The sequence below is a fragment of the Patella vulgata genome, chromosome 4 (genome assembly GCF_932274485.2).
Source record: "Patella vulgata chromosome 4, xgPatVulg1.2, whole genome shotgun sequence".
NCBI classification, from domain to species: domain Eukaryota; kingdom Metazoa; phylum Mollusca; class Gastropoda; family Patellidae; genus Patella; species Patella vulgata.
In genome coordinates, this window is record NC_065882.2 from 64,241,216 (window position 1) to 64,267,020 (window position 25,805).

Sequence of the window (25,805 nt, forward strand, 5' to 3'; positions counted from 1 at the left end):
TTGGGTTGATCCAACTTTATTTATTATTATACAAATATATTGCACAGTTTGGTTCATAGACCATCATTAGTTGACCAACATGTGATATCAGTAGGGTATTGCTTTCGAGAAAACTTTCAATATAATGTATGATAAAAGTTGCTTGTCACAATATAATGTGCATGTTAAAAATATAACTTAGGATTACCCATAGAAGGTCATATTTGGTTCAATGCCCACAACATTGCCATTTTAAGCATGTTTAATTTGTGATATAAAAGCTATATTCTTTGCCGACTACATTGTACAATGTTCATTGTTTGGTGTTAAAAATACAAGATGTTACTGGTATATGTTATAAGGTCTTTAATTCATCTATCACTTTTGTCTATTCACCAGTTAAACGTTCACATTTTTCACTTGCTTTTTCTTTATTATTTTCCAGTTTAGCTATTCGGGAACCGAACTGTATAGCTCTCTTAGGAAAACAGCTAGTGTTCAATAATCCTATACTGTAGGCTGATAATCGTAATAATAGTTTCTCCCCTAATCCTCTTGGTAAATCAAGTTGAGCCTAGAGAGATATTGAAAATAAAAATTATATTAAACTAAATCTATGTGCATATCTGAATATATTTTTAATGTGTTTAGAACATTTTAGAGTTTAAACAAAATTTGTCAACATAAACTAATCTGAAATTTGTAGTTTCTACCTATACAAAGCAAACCTGCTTATCACAGAGTCAGAAATGTCTATTCTCTATTAGTAAAGCATTGGATATAGTATAATTTGTGGAGATAGGTTACTGATACCTTACAACTCGTATACATGTATATGAACATTAGTCAAAGTAATTAACCAGTTTTAACTTTATAAGTAAGATTAGCATGGAAATTAGATACTTTTCATGTAAGGGGACGGACTTACGCCCACTTCCACCTAGGGTGATATTGCTTACAATGCCCTTTTGCTTTTACACCCCCATTTAAACTGTGTGTACTGGACTAGGGACCTATACAATCAACCTATTAGAATAGTATCATATTCTACATCTGCTAACACAGCAATGTAAAAAGTTCAATATTTCAATAAGTACATTACACATACCTTGATATGAATAGGTAAACTACTGAGATGTTGAACAACTTTCTCATCTAAGAAAGGAAACCTGGCCTCTTTACCATGATCCCCTATTATTCTGGAAAAAAAAGAAGATTTAAACATAAAAGGGTCATTCCATGTCAAGTGGACAAAATTCTCAAAAAGATGTGAGGTGACCCTCTCAGAAGATTATGAAAAAAAAAATGTTATAGCACGAACAAAGTTGTGTAAAACTGCAAAGTCATATGACTCTAGCATTAATATTGACTTAGATGTGGCCTTTTGAATTGCAAATTTTGAAACTACTATTCTATGACTCAATATAGGTGCACTGGTTTTATATCATCTAGTTAGACAATACTCTTCAAATGTAGATTAATAATCCTCCATCAGATTTTCTGAACAAGTACTGTCGACTATGTATGGCATGCATTAAAGTGCCAAAAAGATTTCGAAACAATGTAGGAATTTAACTACAATATATTAGAGGTTGTTACTTGTCATATGTATAATATATCTATATGTGTTTCTAGAATAGACATATTTGAAGCCAAATCTTGTTCCGGTTTCTTGGAAAATTAGCATTGAAATCAGCCTACATAACAAAATAGCTAAAATGCCTGTATTTCAAATGGAAATGAAATGAAATAGCGTTTAACGTCCTACTGTTCTGCTAACGAAGACGATAAACATGCATAGGTGCCTTCCATGAAATTTTTTGAAATTTGGGGGTAATGTTGCTTGCACGTGTGTCTATCAATGGTGAGAGGCCCATGTTCAATATTTTACTCCTTCATATTTTATTTTCATTAAATTTGAAATGAAATGAAATGAAATGGAATTTAACGTCCAACTGTTCTGCTCCGAAAATTCAAGAGATGTAACATGTTTATATATAATATATATTTACACTTTAAAGGAACTTGCTTCCAATACTCTGATCATCATCAAATCACATCCTGTAAGAGCAAACTCATGGCTACGCAAAGCTTCTATAACCTGTATATTAATAGTTTTCTAGTAATCCCCTAATTATGTATACTCCCCACCCCATTCATTCAAGGGAGATAACATAGTATCTTCTTCTGTATGTGGATCTCTTAATTCTTATCTTACCTATCATCGCGTCCTAAATTTCTAGCTGATATTCTTTGCATTTCCATTTTTATCTCTTGTAAAAGTCCATCCCATTTTCCTTCACTGAAAGTATAACACACAATACACATAATATTTACAGTTTGATTACTTTACTATATTCCTTGTGAAAAGAAGGGGATCACGGTGGGTAAGACACTGGCTCGCTAGCCCGGAGGTCGGTTGTTCGATCCCTGCACTGGCCGAGAAAGTACATCAAGATTTTCCGGTGTGGTTCTCCCTTGTCAGTGATACAGAACAGAGGGCCAGCCAAGGACAGCTGTCTAGATGTTCAGAAGGGACGAAAAACCGAGGCCCTGTGTACACATTGGCGTGCATGTAAAAGATCCCTTGACAGTTGGAATTCAATATAAGAGTAGGCCGTAGTGCCGCTGTCCGGGCAAAATTTCCCTCATAGCACACTGTATGGCCGTCTTCATTAGCCCAGTTTGGAGCAGAACAGTAGGAGGTTAAACCCCATTTCAATTCATTTTGTGAAAAGAAACTGACGACATGAAACTGGAAGTTCATTTTAGCCCATGTGACTCCTTTTGTGAGACTACATCTTCACATCCATGAAGTTATTTTCTGGATTTTTCTACTCTACCTGAACCTAATCAACCAGATTTATGACTCTTTCATGTCTATTACATATAAACCAGCGGCTGCCAGGCTGGATACGCCCACATTATCGAGAGGTGGATAGAGAACAAGCTAAAAAGAAAGTGATTTTTCCTACAATCAAGGGCCATAATTCAGGAAATTACAATCGATATGCGCAAATATCGAAAGTAACCGAGATCTTTGTGTTATAAACTTACAAATAAAATCTTTTAGGCTATTTGAGAACGAAGGGGGGACATTTTGTCTGTCAATTTTGGGCCGATTTTCACGAAATTCGATCTCTGCCGTCCTTAGGGTGTAACGGTGATATAATAATACGTTTTTGTTAAATCGGATAAAAATTATGACCTCTATAGAGTCCACAAGCTAAAAACACGATTTTTCGTACAATCAGGGGCCATAATTCAGGAAGTTATGGTCCGATATGCTCGAATATCGGAAGGAACCTAGATCTTTGGGTTATAAACTTACATTTCAAGTTTCAACAAAATGGGATAAAAATTGTGACCTCGATAGGGTCCACAACCTTGATATACCATATCTTTACGCTATCTGAGAATGATCGGCGGCCATTTTGTGACCTCTATAGGGTCCACAACCTTGATATACCATATTTTTACGCTATTTAAGAACGAACGGCAGCCATTTTGTCTGTCAGTTTTGGGCCGATTTTCACGAAATTCGAACTCAGCCGTCCTTAGGGTTTAACGGTGATACAATAATACGTTTTTTTAAATCTGATAAAAATTTTGACCTCTATAGGGTCCACAAGCTAAAAATGCGATTTTTCGTACAATCAGGGGCCATAATTCAGGACGTTACGTTCCGATATGCGTGAATATCGAAAGAAACCAAGATCTTTGGGTTATAATCATACATTTCAAGTGTAAACTAAATCGGATAAAAATTGTGATCTCTACAGTGTTCACAAGCTAAAAACGGGATTTTTATAAACACTTGATGAGTTTTAGTCAAGTTTAGGGGAAAATGTCATCAATTATTACCCCTCCGAAAGAAAACAGTTTAATTTTGAATGTTTCGTGTGTAAATGTATTAGGCCTTATGATCGTATTATAAAGGTAAACAGGTCCACGTGTATTATATTCTAAAATGAACACGGTGACATGCGCAGTTCGTATTTCCGACCATTTAACCCTGTAATCTTACGCGAAAGAGTTCCCTGTAATATTTGTAAATACATTGTTACTTTGCAATTGTGACCCCATTTCTATTTAAATATGGTAATAGTATTAAATATATCATCATTTATTTGTTAAAAATCGTATTGTTTATCATTGTCGATCGACACAAAGAATCTTGGTGGCGTAGTCAAATGAGCCATTAGCAGAAATAGTTTGGACGGCAAGGGAAGACAACTCTGTTTCGGAGATTGGCCTACTTTAATGAAATGTAAGTAAGTTACATTATATTAAACCATTTAATGCCAAGTAAATGATAGGAGGTACATGCTGGCATTTAGATACTAAATAATTAATCCAACCTGTATCTACTTCTATGTCTAGAATATCCAGCTAGTTGTTCATCAGCTCCCATACCACACAATATAACTCTAGCTGTACTGGAAAATCTTTCTCCTTTATTCTTACCATTACCCATAATACCCTGTCCACGTGCTGCAAACCATATGGCACATCCTATACTATCATCTAATACAGTGCATGATGGGTAGACAAGGTGACGAACACGTCTTGATCTGAAATAAAAATAACTATATGAGTAAAAGATATTTTTCATTCCTATGCTTTTGTGTTTAATCGGAAAAGTTTATTTTTTAAAATTAAAACAGTATATATAGTAAATCAACCATACCTACCTTACATCTTTTAATTCTTCTTGTGTAACATTTATCTAGAATAAAAAAAAACAAAAATGCTACAAGAAACTAAAGACATTTGTAAAACATATTAACTAAACTTGGTAACTTATGGTACTATTTACTGACAAGTATTTCCTCTTCGCCAAAGAAAACATATTAAAAACTAGTCTGCAATTCCAAATGAGGTAAAAGCAAACAAACAGTTATTGAGTTATTATTGTATAAAAATGTGTATCCAGTATCCACAAAAATCAGTCTTGTTTCCAGGATAGTTTTGATTTTACCTCTACAAAGTTCCAACACCTATTGGGGTTTAATTCTGCTAAGGCTGTATAACCAGTTAATCTATCAGGAACACTAAATTTATCTTTCACTTCAGCTCTGAAAAAAAAGGCACCTTCATGTAACAAACTCATGATTGTGTGCAAAAATAGTGAGCAGCAATTTCCATCCACCTTTTTTATATTATAGACAACTATTAAGACATTGTGTGAAATAAAATTTACCCCTGTCTGCCTAATCCTCATTGATTTTCAACTGTCAACGGTTCTTTTACTTCCACGGCAATGAGTACACAGTTGGACATCCGTTTTTCTTCCCGAACAACAAGACACTTTCCTTGCCAGATACTTCATCCTGCCCCACAGACAACGGGAAACCAGACAGGAAAATCAAGAGGAAGTCTCTCAGCTTATGCAAGGATTGAACACAGGATCTCCTGGTCAGTGAGCCAGTGTCATACTTTGGCTATGAGAAAACTTTTATTGTACTTGTAGTGGTAATAATGATATGTCTGAGGTTTTTTTAAAGATATACATATGGGTACTAAATCTATCCAGCAATATGAGCACATGCATTGAATTTCCATTTTTTTAATATCTTTAATTTTGAATTTTTTTAGGGTTTCGATAAGTTTCTACTCACTGTACACTTTGCTTTCCCCTTTTAACTGTATTTGGTTGAGCTTTCGGTAGTTGTTCAAAAGCTACATTTAATAAATCAATTGGTTCATTGACAGGTACACATCTATGGAAAAAAAAGAAATAAGTGACTGTTATCCATTCAACACAGCATACATAAAGGTATCAAAATTTCACAGATTTTCAAGACAAGGTTTTATTTTAAAATGTTGCAGCAAAATGGACCTAGTATTTCACTTTATTACCTGGCACAGCTCTTTTCAAACAACAGAAAACCATATCATGTAGTACGGTAAAGGGAGCCATGTTTATCCCAGCAATGAAATCTAACTGTACTGCTCTGACTGGTCTAATGAAGTTGGGCATACGCCATACAGTGTGCTATGAGGGAAATTTTGCCCGGACAGCGGCTCTACAACCTATTCTTATATCGATTCCAACTGTCAAGGGATCTTTAATGGGCACACCAATGTGTAACATGGGGACCTAGGTTTTTCATTCCATCACAACGACTATACATTGTCTCTTGCCAGTAGTCCGGCAGCAGGTTGTCAAACCTGGAAATATAGTCCACCTATTGTTTTTTGATGGATTATATATCTTCAAATCAGTATGTGTAGATTCAGAATCTGCATGATGCCACCCTGATGCTAGCTAGTCTTCAAGAAGATCAGTACAATGCCAGTATATACACATTTATAATTTTATGTCTAATAGAAAAGAAATGAAATGGGGGTTTAATGTCTTAATGTTCAGCACCAACTGGGACAATTGTGAGATGCTCCCACAAAACCAGGCTCTTGGTCATTTTTATATAAAAAAAAAGAGCTAGCAGCTTATTTGAATAGTCCGCAGACTAAACTTTCCAAAAATGCAATTCTTTTTAATTTGTCGTATCATCTGGAGTTGAGTTTGGCTCGTTCACAGCAACAAGAAGGCATACAGTTTATGCTTTTGTGCCCGTGGTCTAAAATAAAGTTGGGCGATAAGCGCCTGGTTTCGTGGGATCGGGCCACATTATGCAGTCAGTGGTGAAATTAGCCATAGCCAATAGGCAATTACGATCTTGGCCTAGAACACTACACTTTTAGAGTGACCTGCACTGGTGAAGCCTTTAAGGTATATTACTAAAGATAAACAAAATGATAAACAAAACAATTTGTAATCGTTTAAGTCAGTGTAGATACATGTATATGCATTTGTTGGCCCGTGAAACCTGGTATAAAATACACAACCCTTGAACAGACATTATTAAATCAGTTGAATCTGGAAACCATTTCAAAAACACAACTTACCTGTCAGCTAAAGCTGTAATTATGGCAGAATCAATTCCACCAGAAAACAAAATCGCAACTTTTGCTTTACCACACTCTAATATACTGGATTCTCTTTCACAACTGGCATCTTTGTTCATAGGTACATTCTCTTTTAAATGACTACATGGATTTTGAGCATGATGAGACACCGATTCGCGAGGTAGATTGAATATTCGTTTTTTGACAGCTTTTTCTAAAATATCCACAAACTGTTCAGCTGACTTCTTCAACAGTTCACTGTTTTGTAAAAGACTGTGTAAATACTCTTTAGATGTCATGTTATTCAAGTCTACAGATTTAAAATCATCAGATGGAATTTCCATATTAAGACTGGGTATCCATGAATTTATTTTAGTAGTTTTATCAATGGAGATCTGTATGTTGGAATAATCAACAGGATAAATGTTGGATTGGAGAATATTGTCATTGTCTACACAATCATTAGTTCCAGGCCACTTGGCATCTTTCCATGGAAACAATTCCAGATTCAAATTTGAATCTTTTGGGTCATTTTCACTTAAATCGAGACAAAAAACACCAATAGATGGAAGTTCATAAAATTCCTGAAAACAGAAAAATAAATTAATAATGTTATCTGTAATTTCATCAAACTATACAAGTACCCAATCTGATTAAAATACAGATCTATATTTTGTTTCGTTTTTTTTATACTTTTGATGGCCTACACTACATTAAGATCTGACCTGTTAGTGTTGTAGTGGAAGGTCGCGTTGGGGGTCATACGAGCGGCTTTTAACCCTGCGATGAGTTCAGACATTGATTACTCAATCAGCATTGATCTTTCTAGTGGTTTACCCACAGTTCTGTCCACCACATGCCATGAAGAACTCATTTCATTGGCTAATCCATCCCATTACCAAGAACACGGGTTATATAACAACTCTTCCAGATCCTCGTGTTGTAAAGACAAGTAAAACGAAATTCTGAACTATAAAAATCAAACGAAATAGGATCTGTGTTTTAATCAGATTGACAAGTACCAGTTGTTTGGTTAGTATTAAAAACTGATGTCTTATTTTGAAGGGACTGTTTTCTATTGATTAATATACTATTCAAAAAAAGTAGGGGATATTTGATTTTGGGGGCATAATACTAAAATATGCAAATGACTACGAAAAAAGTCACTATAGAACCTAACAGAAGAAACATTTCCAGTTACATGTGACGCCCAAACGCACCAATAGCTACCGCATGGAATGCAGGTGATGCTTGGGATCATCATGGGGGTCCAACCCAAGATTTGCACGACTCTGACTTTGAATGTTACAGTCATTGTGGCATTGAATTCCAGGGTGGAAACATCAGTTTAATTGTTTTAGTGACCAGAAAACAAATTTTGATATGCGTCGGCTTACCCAAAATGAAAGGTTACGTGCCCTTGGCATGCTACAGATCGGCACAACACAGGCGGTTGTGGCGCGGACGATGAATGTTTCTCAGTCTGTCATAAGCAGGCTATGGTCCAGATACCGTGATACACAATCTGTACAGGACAGACCACGCTCAGGTCGACCAAGGGCGACAACTCAAGCCCAGGATCGATTTATCCGTACCTTGGCCTTGAGAAATCGTGTCATCACCGCAAATCATATCAGCGCTCGTCTTCAAACAGACACTGGTGTGAGAGTGAGTGGCCAGACGATTCGGAATCGACTGCATAGGGGTCACCTTCGCGCCCGACGTCCTCGCGTGATCCCTTGTTTGAGAGATCATCACATTCAGGCAAGATGTCGTTGGTGTAGGGATCGTCAGCACTGGGATAATCGACGCTGGAGCAATGTGATGTTTTCAGATGAGTCAAGGTTCACTGTTGATTTTTTGGACAGACGTAGGAGGGTGTGGCGTCGTCGAAACGAGCGCTTCCAAGACGTTAACGTCATCAGACATGATCGATTTGGGGGTGGTTCTGTTATGGTGTGGGGAGGCATCACTGTTGCTGGAAGAACGGCTTTACATGTTGTTGCAGGGCGTGTTACAGGCCAGTACTACCGGGACAACATCTTGGCAGTCCATGTTGTGCCGTTTGCACGACGTCATGACCGCCGTTTCATCTTCCAGGATGACAACGCAAGATGTCACAGGGCCAGGATCGTTACAGGTTACCTCCAACAACAGAATATCACCACATTACCTTGGCCAGCACTGAGTCCCGACCTCTCCCCCATCGAGCATATCTGGGACATGCTTGGACAGAGGTTACGTCAACGTCAACAACGTCCTGCCAATGTCCAAGAACTTGCTGCTGCGTTGCAACAGGAATGGGACAATCTGGACCAAAATGACCTTAGACGTCTCATTAGGAGTATGCACGTCGGATCAATGCTTGTTTGGCAAACAGAGGAGGATTTACCCGTTACTGACTTGGTTGTGATGCTGTGGTAACTTTGCTGTTTGACCCCGGGTATCATTTTACCCTTATAATGGTCAGTCTGTGCCTTACTTAGTCTAACGATCATTTGGAATAAATCGATGAATGTGAACTTCATTTCATTTTGTCATTTGTTTCTTCGTCAGTTTCATTAGGTGACTTTAATAACACTTAAAAATCAAATATCCCCTACTTTTTTTGAATAGTATATATGAAAAGTTATTCTGATACTAAAACACTGTTCTCTTCTTTCCTATAGCTATGTCTGGTATGTAATGGATGGGAGAATTTTGCAGAAGAACAACAACCAAATTTTAGCAGTTGCTCCTGACATTCATTACATCTTTGTATTGCCGAAAATAATGCAGTTCACTAGTAACACGAACTTCACCAAGAGACCACATTTAATATTTAGCAGATTTTTAGGACCACTGTCAAAGTGTGAGAAGTACTTAGACCTTTAGATAAAACTACAGCTTTCCAATAGTTATTGAACTTATGAATGTAATGACTTACATGTGACAGAATGGTTACGGATGTCAGCATAAAAGCATCAGTTGTAGTTGCAGGTAAATGCCATAATAAACTCCTTCTGCCAAATCGATCTCTTCCAAACCATAACTTTTTCTTCTTACTCTGCAACAAGTAAGAAACATTCGTGCATGGTCACTGGGACTAGTCTACTACATTTTGGGGGTGGGGGGTGTGTGTGACCGAATGGTTAACATGTGCATGTTAGATAAGAAGGCCTGTCATTGAGTAAAGTTGTCCGGTTTTGATTCCCTGCTTCTGGGTGACAAGGATTAGGGTCACCTGTCCAACCTCGTTGGTTTTCTCTGTGTCGTCCGGTTTCCTTCCACGGCTAAAGACCCCTACACACAAGCGAATTATTGCAATAAAATTGAACCATCTGTCTCCCTCTGTCTCTACCACATTTTGCAAGAATCTGGTATTTCTGAAACAATTCATTGTAATACATTAAAATATTTCACAAATATTTACCTGCCAGTATATAAAAGCCCATGGTCCCTCAATTTGTTCTACTACATGTAGTAATTGTGTATTGGTCACAGATTCTGTTAGTCTAGAAAACAGAACTTGTGTATCATTCTCTTCTTCCTTTACCTAAAACAAAAATCAAAATATGCTGAGTTTTGTTTATCAACAGCAAGCAAACATCAGAAACACTATTCTAAACACGAGACACAAATAAATGAAAGTAAAAAACATACAGTACTATAGTAGATTTGTCAAGATATAGGAGCAGCTTATCTTTGACAATCTGATGAACACACGGATCCCATTTCGTTTCGTTTTTTATTGTTCAAAATTTTGTTTTACTTGTCTTCACAACACTAAGATCTGGAAGAGCTGTTACATAACCCGCACTCCAGTCGATGTGGGGGATTAGCCAATGAAACGATCTGTAACATCAAGTTTTTGACCTGCGGTGCACAGAATTGTGGGTAAACCACTAGAAACGTCAATGCTGATTGATTAAGTAATGTCTGAAGTCAACTGGTCTAAAGGCGCTTGTATGAGCCCTGACATGACCTTCCACTACAATGCAGTACAAGCGGTCAGATCTTCATGTAGTGTAGGCCATCAAAAGCATCAAAAACGGAAACAAATTATAAATCTGTATTTCATTCAGATTGTATCTTTGATTGAATTATTTTTACAAACTTTCTAACCTCTATTCCTCCAAATATTTCTCCATTCCATAATAAACTATCCCCATCTTTATTTGTCAATGGTTGTGGAGTAGGCTGACCTCTAAGATGTAAGACATAACCGGCAAGTTGCAAATGAAAGTCATTGTTTAATTCTATTGTTCTATTAGTTTGTAGATCTGGACCTCTTGCACCAAGAAAACATAATCCTGATGATCCCTCCTGTAAATAAAATTTTAAGGTAAGGATCCTGTCCTATTCATAAAATGGGGTTGTGATTGACACATGACTTGTGGAATATATCTAGCCTCTTTCTACGAGTCCCTTGTTAAAAATGGCGCTGAAATTCACCATGGTACACGATTCGTGTACCAACGGTAAAATGTTTATTTTGTCTTAATTATTGGATATCAGAAGCCCATCTTTTCCCCGTAAGATCACAACATCAATGTTGATTTAAAGCAGCTAAGTCTCTAACTCAATATCATCCAAAATCTTCAACATTGAAAACACGATTTATTTGTCAAATTAAATCAACATTCATGTTGTGATCTTACCGGAAAAAGATGGGCTTTTGATATCCAATATTTAAGACAAAATAAACATTTTACCATTGGTACTCGAATCGTGTACCATAATGCGCTTCAGCCCCAGTTGTATCAAGAGACTCGAGGGACGAGGCTAGACACATTGCACCAAATCAAACGGCATATGTAGACTGGAATAACCAGACGCTAGAAATTTGCACTCGCTTGAGACTGCTGGCTTATTTCGCCAAACATAACTGATTTGAAATTGGAGTAAAAACGGAAACCATTGTCTATTGAATGTAAATCAGTTTATATACATTCATATTACAGTATTATATGCGTTGCGACCCACTTTTGTCAATTTCTAGGTTCCAAATGTTAGCGATTTAGCTCCTTTAAATTGACAAATAATTTGTGTTTTCAATGTCGAAGATTTTGGATGATATTGAGTTAGAGACTTAGCTAGGCCTACTTTTAAATACTGTATTACTGATCATGTCCAGCCCATGTCAACGTACAGTTACAGTATGCATGGCGTATTGTCTAGCTGTAGGCCTACTGTGGACCTAATCTTTTGCTTACCAAACATTTTGGATTATTTTCATTTTTTCCAGAATATAGAATACAACAAATTCCACACATATTCTGTTAAATAATTAAATTATCACAGTTAATATATAAATAAATTTTACAGCAGTCGAATTTTTTGGGCTTATTCACGGTAGTTACCTGTCCCTGGTCGCCAAAAAATATTGATTTGTAGATAAACTGGCACCGAAAAAATGTTGGTTTTTTTTGTTGTTTTTTTGTTGTTTTTTTAAAAACTTACTTTTTACTGTTTTTCGTTCTAAATCTAAATTCAAAAAGTTAATTTTATGTTTTTGGGGTTTTTTTTGTTGTATAATAGGCCTAATGAAGAAACTGCACGAAATATAAATAATTAAACGGAGTTGTCTCCCATTAACCATTGAAAGTCTATTATTTTGTGTTTCATTTTTACATATCATGTGACATAAACAAACAAAATGTCTGATGGCAGAGGTTCAAGATTATTTACAGATTTAAACAACATTTTTAGGAAAGATCTCTCCATGTTAGCATTTTTATTCAAGTTTTTTATTTTGTAGATCTATCATTACAATCCAGATATTTTAGTATATTTTGTCACACAAATATTATTAATAATATATCATATCATATCATCATGATAATATAATATGGCTAAATTTACAATTAACAGTTTCATTGATATTTCATTTCTTAGAATCATCCATATTGCTATGATTTGTCATTATGAAATAAAGTTACATGTATATTGGTTGGATATAAGGTCCATGATTGGATTAACTTTAAAGTAGTATACCTCTGCAGTACCTGTACCAGTAGATAAGATAAAGATAAGATAAGCTAAGATAAGATTTTATTGTACCGAAACATCCATTTAGACAGCATAAAATATAAATATGTACATAATAAATGATAAATAACAAAATGGCAAATGTAAACATTTACATACAAAGCAAATGATGATTTTAATGTAGTCTACATTTATTACTAGTTATTAGTATTGCAATTGCATCTAGGCTGATATGTTGATTGCAGACAATAAATTTCCATATGAGATTAAGTCATCACAAAAATGTTAATTAGAACCATCCATTTGAAAATGAGTAGGTAATAATAATAATAATAATATCTTTATTTCGAAAGGGTGAACGATCTATAGGTCCGATATGTATGGACCTTTCTGACACGTTGTGCCCTTTATAACAAAAACAATAAAAATAACAAATATAACAACGGTTATGAATTGAAATGAACATTAAACATAATGGCTTACATATCGATCTTGCACCAATTATGTACCGTGTGATACATGTATTACCGGTAGTATTAGTACCGATAATACACAGATCTACCTAGTTAAAATTTCATTTAAAGAATACATTTCAAGATCAATGATCACTGTTCCAAGTAGGCCTAAATGTAACTTGTCAGTGGGAAACCACAAATTATATAACTTCACTTGACCCTCTGATAACCACAAAAACCTCTTCAAATAGGATTCATCCAGTGTAATCATGGACCTTATAGTGTTGCTGTTGAGTATACATGTAGGTGTGAGAATTTTTCAATTAAAATACTGTTTGTGGTAAGCTTATTCTATGTATTCTGTGAGATTTCTAAATTCTTCCATGAAACTGTGATGTTAGTACTGATGTGATTTCATTGGTCAAGTTCTTGTTCCTTATGGACCACCATTCAAATGATGCCATACAAGTTCTTGTTTCTACAAAAATTCATATGCGATACGGAAATGTGGAAAATGAATTAGTTTTAGAAAAGTTGCATGACTTAATCAAATAATTGATAACATTATACTCCCAGAGTTAGGATAACAGTATATATTTTTGTTGCAAGCAACCGGTGCATTTTAGATATAGATTTCTGATGGTTTACAATCTATGATAGAGGGGTCGTGTGGCTGTAATATTATTTGTTGCAGTAAGTGCACCCCATTATAAGTATGATAGTGAATTTTCTTTTCTCTTATTTTTACAGTGATGAATATGATGTGATACCTGTGACTGAACCTGTTCAGAATAAGAGTCCACTAGTTGTTATAGAGCATAAATTAGGTGTAGAATTATGGTGTATTCCTATATTATATCAATATGCCTATGATAAACTTCTCTCGTGGCGTGCTAGAGATGGCACAGAAAAATTCCTAGGTAGGTATTGAAAGGACAAGTATATCTTAGAAAAAATGGAAATGTCTTAATATATTCCCTCAATTACTAATTAGGTAAGTAGCTGTCGATAATTAAAGGTGTTTTTTGCTGCTTTGACTTTCACCATGTCAGCATTAGTTGAATCTGTTAAAACATATCTATGGAAAGGTAAATACACACAGATCCAATCAAATTAAAACACAGATCTAACTAAATTAACGCCAATTAAATTAACACACAAATCTAATTCAAAGTAGCACAAAGATCTCGTAAAAACAACAGCACTTTTATTTCCATGGAAACTCATGTATGAGATATCATCAATTCATAGAGAAATACAAGGAACAAATCCCAGCCCTGCCTCTCCCACCCCCCAAAAGAAAAAAACCCAAGATTGTACAAATGGGGATTGTCATATAATTATGATTTTCTCTTTTTCAGAGCCAGGAGAAGTAGTTAATTTGTGTCGTGCTGTTTTATTGGTTAATCCAGAATGTTACACAGTCTGGAATATCAGGTTAGTTGTTAACTAGATATTTTTTAATTTAATTGAAATGAAATGGTGTTAATGTCCTATTTTTCTGCAGCAACAGGGCTTATATGTATGCCATGCTTCTGATGCAGTGTGCTATGGGAGAAATTCCAACTGCCAAGGATTCTTTTTCGTGCATGCCAGTACGGAACAAACAGAATTCCTGATTAAGATACATACAATAAGAAAGGCCTTTCATAAGCCTCGGAAACCATTTTAATTCATCCAGCTCTCACTCCTGAGTTTATGGCATGGGTATTTGCATTTGCCTAGGCTATTCAAAAGTTTTGTCACTGTGGGTAAAAAGATGTCCAGGGGTGAACTTTATTAAATGAAAAACCCATGACTATGTATGTGATCTATATTTACAGGAAAGAGTGTGTTGAGAATGGAGATCTAACTATAGATGAAGATCTGAAATTAGGAGAATTAATACTCACTAAACATCCTAAAAGTCCTGAAACATTTATACATAGGTTGGTTTTAAAGATATGATTTAAAGCAAATTCCTTCATATTTTTTCTATTGTTTAAATAACAAATGAATCCTAAGTAAATAGATAAAACTCTATTGTTTTGACTTTTCGTATGATGGATATTGGATGCTGAATTGAAGTGGGGTCACGGTGGCTAAGTGGGTAAGACGCTGGCTCGCTAGCCTGGAGGTCAGCTGTTCGATCCTGCATTGGCCAAGAAAGTTCATCCAGATTTTCTGGCGTCAGTGATGCAGAACGGAGGGCCTGACAAGGACAGCTATCTAGTCGTTCAGATGGTACGAAAAACCGAGGCCCTGTCTACACATTGGCGTGCACGTAAAAGATCCCTTGACAGTTGGAATTCGATATAAGAGTAGGCCGTAGTGCTGCTGTCTGGGCAAAATTTCCCTCATAGCACACTGTATGGCGTATGCCCGTCTTCATTAGCCCAGTTCGGAGCAGAACAGTAGGACATTAAACTCCATTTCATTTCTGAATTGAAGTTTCATTGCCAAGAAACAAAATCTTGTGTCTCGATTGTCAATACTTTCATAGGCAGTTTCCGGCCATTAGTGTTCAATACATGGTCATACTCCTCACAGTGTTTCGTTCGATTAGAGCTAATCCCACTGCTGTAATGGAAGCAAATTTCTGTTCCAAATTAATAACCAATAGCTAACTGCATAACAACATCATTACGCTTTAAACAGAGCTCCAAATTGGACCAAATATGTTTACATAACATTTCGTCATGACTCACGATTTTATTACCCCCATTTAACCAGTGCATAGCAGAATATTGCAGAAAAGCTACTTGCGTGACAAATGAGGCTATCAAAATGGATACAATGTAAACAATTCTGTTTGAAGACGAACAATACTTTCACCGTTTTTAATAGCTTAAATCACTGACCAAAGTTTTAGGGAAGACCCCAGATGTTGCTGTACTTAGGATAGATTTGATTGAACGGGAAGAATAGACACACTCCCTCAAAAGCTCAAGTATCTGAAGCCAATCTAGCAGTGGCCAGAGAGGGATTTCTCGGGCCATTGCTTCAGGAATATGCAAATGGTGGGCATTGTCTAACCCGCCATATACTGTCAAATCTAGACTCTAACCCACTCAATATTTAAGTCATCCAATGATCTAAAGCGTTGATTATGGGCTTGTCATGTTAATGAATGTCTAAATAATTTGTATAACATTTGAAGCAACAAACATACTAGGTAATAATCTGGCAAATAATGGATCTTTTTTCTTTACAGGCGATGGCTGCTACAAATATTACTCAACAAAAGTCTGCTTTCTAGTAATGATAGTAACCATAGTAACAGCAGTGTTGAAAGTTGTGAACTTTTAGTTGGTGTTGATGGTATCTCAGTGAACTTTTTACCAACGAATCAAAATACTTGTAGCAATAATCATATACTGCCAAAACAAATTGATAGAAACTTACATCGAACTGTGCACCATGAGTTTGATATATGTTTGCGAGCTGCTGAACACTATGCATGTAATTATAACGCGTGGAGCCACAGGATCTGGTTAATTCAGGCAGCTTTTAACTCAGCTGTACAGGTAAATATACATTCACGGCATGTACACCATGCTTTTACTAAGGGTTGATGCTCAGGGCTTTGACCAGAGTCCCCTCATCACTAGTCTATGGTGAGAAAAATACCTTTAAATTTGAAAGATGATGATTACAATGTCTCATAAAACCAGATTTCCACTTTTCAAAAATGGGTCCTTCCTAATTGTCAAGAACATTGTATATTCTGAATGAAATGGGGTTTAACATCCTACACATACTGGTCTAATGAAGACGAGTAGTGTGCTATTGGGGAAATTCTGCCTGGACAGTGACTCTATGGCCTACTCTTATTTCGACTGTCAAGGGTTTTATGGGCATGCCAATGTGTACATAGGACATTAGCTGTTTGTCCCATCCAAACAACTAGAAATTGTTCCTTGCCAGAAATACACCACAGACAAAGAGAAACCACGCTGGAAAACCCTAAGGAATTTTCTCAACTAACACTGGGATTGAAGGTAGGACCTCCTGGTTAGTGAGTCAGCACCAAATTCACTGAGCCACTGTAGCTCCCATCATTCAGGGAAGATTAAAAACTGTATATGCTGTGCAAATAAATGGTCATATGGATTTTGGAATTCAACATGGGCTGAAGTATTGTGCTGAATAGAATTAAAACGTCATTAAATTTGATACCACGAAAAGAAATTATTTTTTGTTTTATATACATGGTCTGCATGTTATAAACAGAAGTTCTCAATTGTTTACAAGCCACGCATAAAGTGATTAAACTATTGATATCTTATAATTTCAGGTATTATTATCGGAATTTCGCACAACTGTTACTTGGTTTACTCAGCATGTATCAGATCATTGTGGTTTTCATTATCGACAGTTCTTACTCAAATCGTTAATCAACCAATCACAAGCTGTTTCTTTTAAATTTCGTGTAGATGTGAATGACCTTTTGAACCAGGAATTTGATAAAACTACAGATTTGATTGGTACTTATCCAGGCCATGAAGCTTTATGGTACCACAGGTGAGTTTTTCGTACAGAAATGAAATGAAACTGGGTTTAAAGTACCACTGTTGTGCTCCAACAGTTTTTAATATACTTTGTATGGACCAGAAAATTCGGGCTTATACAATATACATATACAATAATGATAGATATTTATTGACAAACTCAAATCGATTTGCATGTCAGTAACAGTTTATGTTATGTCACAATAAAGTTTTAAGTAATTTAAATTGTTTTCATTAAATTTAAATTGTGTTTATAAACATTTACGGAATCATTCCAGTCAAAAATATGTCAAATCAAGATATCTGGCATAATTTACGAAATTCATCATTTTGCTTCTTCAAACTGAGAATTTTTTTGTGCTACTTCACATCTAGTTGTCATATTTCTAAGCCAATAAAAAGTGGTTTTACAGATATTCCCAAAAATAATATAAGTATGCAGAGCAAAAAATGTTGTATTTCCTTGAAAACAATCAGCTTTGTGTCTTGTAACTATTATGCTTTTATTTGTTTTATAGAAAATTTGTACTGCATCAGATAATTGATGAAATAAAAACAAAAGCAGACCAACTCAGGGAAACACTGTCCAAAGATAACGGTATTGATCTGAAAAGAAGTCGTGTTGAGAGTGAACGTCAACTTTTATTAGAAAAAGAAATCAATCTAGTTTCAAATAAAGAACTACTTAGTTGTGATAAAAGAGAACGTGAATTAGCTAACAGATATATTGTGTGGATAAAAAGAATGCTCAGTTTGTAGGATTTTCATTTTAATAAATTTTTTACTTCATTTATTACTTTCAAAACACTTTCATTTATTTATTAAAAATATATTTCAAGAGGAATGTAAGGTTGGCCTATCATGAAAAATAAATTCTGGAGAAATAAATGTGTTATGGTCAAGGCTTTCCTGGCAGACGTCTGACAAAGATATTTGGGGCAATGCAGATGGTCAGACCTGTTGGTTATGGCACTTCTTTCATACGTAATTGCAGATAAATATTTTGCCTCCTATCCAAGCATAAAATATTCTGTGTGCCTATGAAATGCACAAAGCTGTTACAGACTAAAACATGAAGGAAAAGTAGCAGAGGGGAGGAAACCAGAGGACAGGGGAGAAAACCCACGCGACTCTACTCCTTGTCACATACAACCGGGGAATAAAAACCACGCCTGTTGACTCAAAGGCAGACCTTATGATACTGCGTGCACATGCTAACTATTCATCCAACCAACGCCCCCTCAAAGAAGCAAAGGAATTAAATGGGACTTAACTTCTTGTCAAGAATCTACTAGGATCATTTTAAGTCTAATCTTTGTTAATTTATATGTCTTCTAGTGGTAACATGTGTAATGCAAGGAGAATAATTCGTTTTTATACGCCCCCAATGGAATGTAGTTGTATATTGTCGTCACCCTGTACATCGGTTCGGCGTCCACCCTCTAGATACTAAAGTTAATATCATATTGACTTATAATTTTTACAGAATGTTTAAGGTCATAAAACGAAGAAGTCTAACAATTTTCATTGATATCCGATAATTAAGGCCAGAGTTATGGCCCATGATCACTTTGAAATATCTTGTGGACACTCTAGATGCTTAAGTCATTATCGGATTGACTTTAAATTTATACACATTGTTTAAAGTCATAAGACCAGGAAGCCTATTGATTTTTCAACGATTTCCAAGAATTACTGTCCGAGTTATGACCCTTGATCCCTTGTGGATGCTCTAGATGCTCAAGTTTATATCCGATTGACTTTAAATTAATACACACTATTAAAGGCCATGAGACTAAGATGCCTATTGATTTTCAATCATTTCCGATGATTACTGCCAGAGTTATAGCCCTTGATTTTCATTGATTTCCAAGAATTACTGCCAGAGTTATGGCCCTTGATCACTTTTAAATACCTTGTGGATGCTCTAAACGCAAAAGTTAATATCCAGTGGACTTTAGATTTATACACAGTCTTAAATGTCATGTGACAAAGAGGCCTATTGATTTTCACAATTACTACCAAAGTTATAGCCCTTGATATTAAATGTTTTGTATAGTAAACATTAGTATAGGGCAGAACTAGAAGCCAAATGAGTTGTTACTCATACTTTAGTAAGTTGTAAATATTTTGATTACTGAAAAATGTAAAAATATGCAACCCTTGTTGACCGCTCGGACCTTTTAGCTGATGTGGGCATGTTTCGTTGCCTGGCAACCTATCATTTTATTTGCAATACCAATTTGTACATGGGACCTTTTTTTTTGTCGCATCTGAATTACTAGACACACATTTCTTGTCAGCATTGATGAAGAATCACCTTACTACTGAGAATGGGTCTTAAAATTTCCTTCAGATTTTTTGTAAACTGACGATGGGATCCGGATATTCTGTATGTAAGTCCACTGTTTTAACAACAAAAATAAACGTAAAGCCACTACATAAAATAGACTCTTTATTGCAGATAGTAACAAATTACACACTGCAAACAACAACACATTATATAGTTTCTAAAACAACAAAAATGCATTGGAATTGATGTATTAGGAATGAAAGAAATAATTATGCATATTCTGTGTGAATTCCAGTGATCCAGTAGTGTAGGCAAAATGTATATATATATATAATAATCTAAATACTTTAATGTACATTAACAGAGCTCTATAAAATACATAACCTGTGTATAAATTGCTACACTGTGAAATCTGACAACATCTATTCTAGCTCTGTCTATATTGAGAAAGAAAAGTAGTATATTGTGTCTGCAAATAAGACATAAGTCACAGAAAAGTCACATTAAATATCATTCACCTTTGTTAATGACTCTTCAACAAGAACTACTCCAATGAGGTAAGGCCCCACTCTGTTACAGAGAAAATGGGAAATATGGTACTGGAAATTTTCTTTGTAATTTTGAAGTATGTATAAATTAAGTAACAATCATTACCCAATTTATGTTTAATACTTCTGTTCTTACAGTAACTCACCTCGATGAAAGATATGTTCAAATTTCACTATCATATCTTTGATAGATCAAGTCATACTTGTAGATAAACAAGTGTATGTCACAATAAATATGTCTTCCTGACCTCATCAATTTAGGCAAAGACCAAATAAAATAAATGTCTGTTTAGAAATATTTAAAAAAATTTTTTTACAGTTACCTAGCCCAAAATGAGACTTTTTCCTGATAGCTGTCATTTCCCAATTGTAAATAAGATACATACAAAAATTAAAATACAAAAGTAATTGCAATGCCTTTTAGATAAAATGTCAGTAAAAGAATAAAGGTGAATGTGTAAAAGACAACTTTATAAAAAGGAGGATTAACTGTCAATCATTATAGACACAGCTTGTATAATATCGTACATTTGTGGTATACATTTTCCTATGCGCTGACTAAATGGTACAAGTCTAAAACTTATATAGTATGTATTTCCCATATTAATATTTCAAACAAAAATATATGACAACATGTTTTTGATCAGGATTGACATATACATGTACAGTATTTACGATCAGTGGAAGGCGGCTTAAAACCTAAAAGCCCCAAATACTATAGTTAAAGAATTAATTACTATAGTCTAATATTTTGTTTGAAGTGGATTAAATAATTAACAAACAAACAAACAGCAGATTAAAAGCTACCCGATTTCTGAAATTGTCAACAGGACCCAAATTTAACTGATTACATTCCCGATATAATTTTAAAGCAACTATCTTTTCTATGGTTGATCTGTAACAAAAAGTTATACCGGTAGTTACATATTGAGTAACAGGTACATGTAGGTCTATTGAAATCAAATAAATTTTTAAAAAAGTAACTATAAATCACAAATCTATATTCATTTCCCATCCGACATAAACTGAATGTTTTCTTGGTGTGGAGCTGACAAGTTGACTTGTTACTATTGTTTACTTTACTCCAACAATATAACTACTCTCCATTATTTACATCACATCTGGAAATTATGTGTAGATGTAACAGATCAACCATAGCAACCATGTCAAAAATTAAATTTTGCACATACATCTGTAGGGGTCTTAAGCAGTGGGAGGACCCTGAGAAAACCCATGAGGTTGGACAGGCAATTGAAACCACGCCCACTTGATTCAATAACATACCTTGTGATCCAACGCACACGCATAACCATTCACCCCCACCCCCATGGTTTTTTACACAGCAGCGTAGAGTGGGATAAATCAAAACCAAATAAAAGATTGTGAGGAGTAAGAATGAATTTGAGTCCTGATATGAGACAGTTTAATTACAGTATACAGAGGATTAAAAATCAAAACAAAGAATAAAATATATCCAAATTCAAATCGATCACAATATTCAAATAGAAATAAAAAAAATATTTAGGTTGCCGTGAGGCAGTGAAATATGTGCCCACTTAAAGGTATGTAATTATATGACTGACTAATAAAAACAATAAGCTCTATGGTGGATTTTGAGGGCACGGCACATTTTTATTTATAAGTATTCTGAACAAAAATACATGTACATGTAGCCTAAATCAACTCCATAGAACATTCATCTACAAACAGAAAGATATACATGTAACTATATTTTCGCAGTTGAAAAATATTAAATGTTGATAGGTTTATTTCTGTGTAGGAAAAAAAGGATATCAGAGAATGCAATTTGTAACAATATGAATTGCACATTAAATATTACTATTGTAGCAGTATTCCAAAATTTTCATTTTCTTTAAAATTTACATTTGACCCTTTTTAAAAAATAACGGTATGTATTAAAAATAGCAAAATTTACTTTTGTTATTTGAGTGTTGCTGATTTACGAAGATGGCGAAGCTAAGAATGCACGTTTCATCAATATTTTTATGCAACCAAAAGCACAAGCGCCAGGATAAAGTTTATCAGGCATAATTTCTATTTGACCATTAGTTAAGTTCATAATAATCAAATCATCATATGTTCCGGTATCCGAGGGGTACCTTGTCTCACCTCCCAAAATAATTAAAGAATTTTGATGAGAAGAAACACCAAAATTATAACGATCAAAATTAGGAATGGTGGCAACAGGACACACAGCTCCATCCTCTAATACTTTTAGAACACTCCCATTGGTTAAAACAACTAAACTGTCATCATTAATACTTAATGCACGACTCTCTGTAACAGGAGAACTAAATGCAGAAATAATACTTGATGTTCTAAGATTGACGTCAATCATTTGAATTTCATGACACATACGACTTGACTGACCACGCCCACCAAATATGAAAATTTGTTCTTTAAGAACTGTTGATGAAATGGAATAGACGCCCAATTGTAGGTCACCAAAATCCGACCATGTGTGATCAATAGTGTTGTATGTGTCAATAGATTCCAGGGCACCATTGTTGCGATTACAGCCGCCTATAACATAGAGGTTGTCCTTGATTGACACCATTGCATGATAACTTCTACGTTTCACCATATCTGGACATGACCGCCAGACATTTGCATCACTAATATACTGAAGCAGGTAGCTTTTTCTTCCGGATCCTCCTGATATAAACACATCATTGTTACATGTACACACAGCAAAACCAACACCTGGATCCAAGGGTAGTGACTCTAGTGCAAACCATGTCTTTTGTTGAAAACTGTAGCCATTTACCCTCGGTAGAACACAAGAGGAAACTTTAACACCAATGGTTATTAAAATCTCTTCAAAATTTCTCGGTGATGGACCAGTACCATCTCCAAAATGAAACTTTGATCGTTGTTCAATACTATTGCAAATTAACGGAATGCATTCTTTTAATTCAGAGCTTGCTTCACAGAAAATCTTAGTCATTTTCAGAAATTCGTTAGAAACAAACTTCAAACGAACAGAACCAAACAAGATTTTTGCATAGCTATATCTGTCTTCACTGTGACCCAGCCATCTTATAACAGATTCACAGACAACATCTTCATTCTGTATCCTTAAATCATCACTGATCAAAAGGTCAGAGAGGTCATCAAAATCTGATGCTAAGAATTCAGCTTCCTTACTAACACTTTCATAATTACTTGTAATGAATTCTCTTGTTTTTTTGTACAACATTTGGCTGTTCAGGCATTTTGCTAATTTTAAGATTTCCCAAGCATTTTCTGAAGTGAGTTGAGCAAGATAAAAGTCTTCACATTTTTCAATAAGACAATTCATTTGTAAAATTGAAGCTGCTCGTAAAAGATCCTCAGCATTTTCAGCAGTGACAACAGAATCTTTTCCATTATAATAAAAAGATAAAATATCACGAAATAGCGAGCCACTAATAAGCTTATCATCTATACACACGCGACCATCCAGACTTTCTCTCATACCAGACAAAAACATGGCACGAAAGTAATCTGATATAGCACAAAGAAATACTTTATGACAGTGAAAAACTTCCCCCTCAACATGGATCTGGGTGTCTGTAAAGGTTCCAGATGAGAAGTATTTTCCAAAACCATCAAGTACTGAGACTGCTATTCTTCCCTCCCAGTCCCTGCTCATCAATGTAGCTGCCATATTGTTTGAGTTCTATAGTCTTGACTTATATATTAATAGTATCATCTGAAATAATCAAAAGAAATTTAATTAAATCCAAATTATTAACACAGGAACATTGCCTATGTTCTGTGCTTGATCTGTAAAACCTCTGCAGATTGCCAGATAATGGTCTGCAGTTGATCAAATCAAATCAAATTAGGACATTTTACTGAATGCTTTATGATAATTAAGAGATGCAGTATCACAGTTCCCGGAAAGAATAAGCATTGTCATAGACCTGTGTGTACATGTGTACTTGAATTTATTTATCTATGTATGTGTGGCATTTAAGTTGCATCATTCCATAAAACAAAGATCGATTGTCATTCATTCAATTTCCTCCAAACCAAACTACAATGTCATTTAAGCACATAATCATCTGACACAATCTTATCTGATATCAATTGAACTTGAAGCACACCCAAGTCACAAAATGGACAAAGCTACTCCAATAGCCGACCAAAATATGTGATTTAGAGAGACTAACAGGATGGTAAGTCTTTAACACAAGTGAAAAATGGTATTAGACTCAAAGATAATAGTTGCTGTTGTACGTAAATATTCTTGCCACATGGATATATTTAATTAATTAACCATAAAGATGGCAATCACTCAATGACAAATAATATTGAAATAAATGTACAGGTATAAAATCATTTTCTCTTTTTTTTCTTCAGACGCTGCAGGCATTAATAAATGAAATAAATTGGAAAGTGAAATTTAATGGACACAATAGTAACTAAAAACAAATCCATCTAAACGTTTCTCGTAGCTACGTTATCATGATCAGTAGACGAGACACGAAGAAATATCACCAATGATCCAATGACATTAATTCCGATTGAAGGAAGTACCTTTGCAGTCAGCTAGCAAAGCAAACAAAAGACAAAAATTATGAAAATTTTACAAGAATAGGTACATACCTTATGGTTTTCACAAGTGACTGATATAAGAGTTAATTACTACAAAAAAAACCAACGTAACAATCGGAATTTCTTCTCTCAAACATCGTAGTTTTGTTTACTACCGGAAGTTTACAAGATTTTATTACAAGCAGTTGTCTCCCTTGGTCAATTCAAATTTAACATTGAAATTCCAATCTGAAAAACGAATTAATATAGATTTTAGCTCAAATTATCATAAAACGATTTAATATAGATTTCAGCTCAAATGATCATAAAATTATCCAAGAGTTTAAAAATACGAAATACAGGATAGCGCACCCATTGGTCTATAAAAAGGTGGAAAAATGTATCCTTTTACATAATATATTATAACTCTTTTAAAGGCTCAATACCACTCTTGTTGTAACTGAATAATGTGTCCCAATCTGTATTCTGGTCAACAAATTGTACTATTTTACAATATTCCAATTAATTAATGATACAAATTTCAGCTTAACACACCTTATTTAACAATTTAGAAAAATTCAACATATGGTTTGAAACGTCTAACGTAAACCTTTTC

At 34.9% G+C, this 25,805-nt stretch overlaps 3 protein-coding genes across 4 annotated transcripts; 1 reads left to right on the forward strand and 2 right to left on the reverse strand.

Annotated features, from left to right (window-relative positions):
* LOC126818757 (asparagine synthetase domain-containing protein 1) lies at positions 1–12,230 on the reverse strand. The gene is made up of 12 exons (XM_050546307.1): positions 12,087–12,230; positions 10,996–11,196; positions 10,304–10,426; positions 9,818–9,937; positions 6,892–7,475; positions 5,601–5,702; positions 4,961–5,057; positions 4,674–4,708; positions 4,341–4,553; positions 2,198–2,281; positions 1,088–1,178; positions 1–553 (listed from the first exon to the last, which is right to left on the reverse strand). Exons 1-12 carry the CDS (start codon positions 12,144–12,146, stop codon positions 368–370), a joined length of 1,896 nt encoding a protein of 631 aa, XP_050402264.1. The 5' UTR covers positions 12,147–12,230; the 3' UTR covers positions 1–367.
* Positions 12,231–12,460: 230 nt separating this feature from the next.
* LOC126818764 (protein prenyltransferase alpha subunit repeat-containing protein 1) lies at positions 12,461–18,602 on the forward strand. 2 transcript variants are annotated; one of them, XM_050546318.1, is made up of 7 exons: positions 12,461–12,597; positions 14,067–14,236; positions 14,678–14,753; positions 15,140–15,244; positions 16,510–16,822; positions 17,593–17,819; positions 18,325–18,602. In XM_050546318.1, exons 1-7 carry the CDS (start codon positions 12,530–12,532, stop codon positions 18,563–18,565), a joined length of 1,200 nt encoding a protein of 399 aa, XP_050402275.1. In that variant the 5' UTR covers positions 12,461–12,529; the 3' UTR covers positions 18,566–18,602. The 2 variants fall into 2 exon arrangements, with proteins under 2 accessions (XP_050402275.1, XP_055956611.1); XM_056100636.1 differs by lacking the exon at positions 18,325–18,602 and having other exon boundaries at positions 17,593–17,823.
* A 1,659-nt stretch (positions 18,603–20,261) lies between these two features.
* Positions 20,262–25,393, reverse strand: LOC126818761 (kelch-like protein 24). Its single transcript, XM_050546313.1, has 2 exons — positions 25,262–25,393; positions 20,262–24,362 (listed from the first exon to the last, which is right to left on the reverse strand). Exon 2 carries the CDS (start codon positions 24,315–24,317, stop codon positions 22,608–22,610), a length of 1,710 nt encoding a protein of 569 aa, XP_050402270.1. The 5' UTR covers positions 24,318–24,362; positions 25,262–25,393; the 3' UTR covers positions 20,262–22,607.
* Positions 25,394–25,805: the final 412 nt, after the last annotated feature.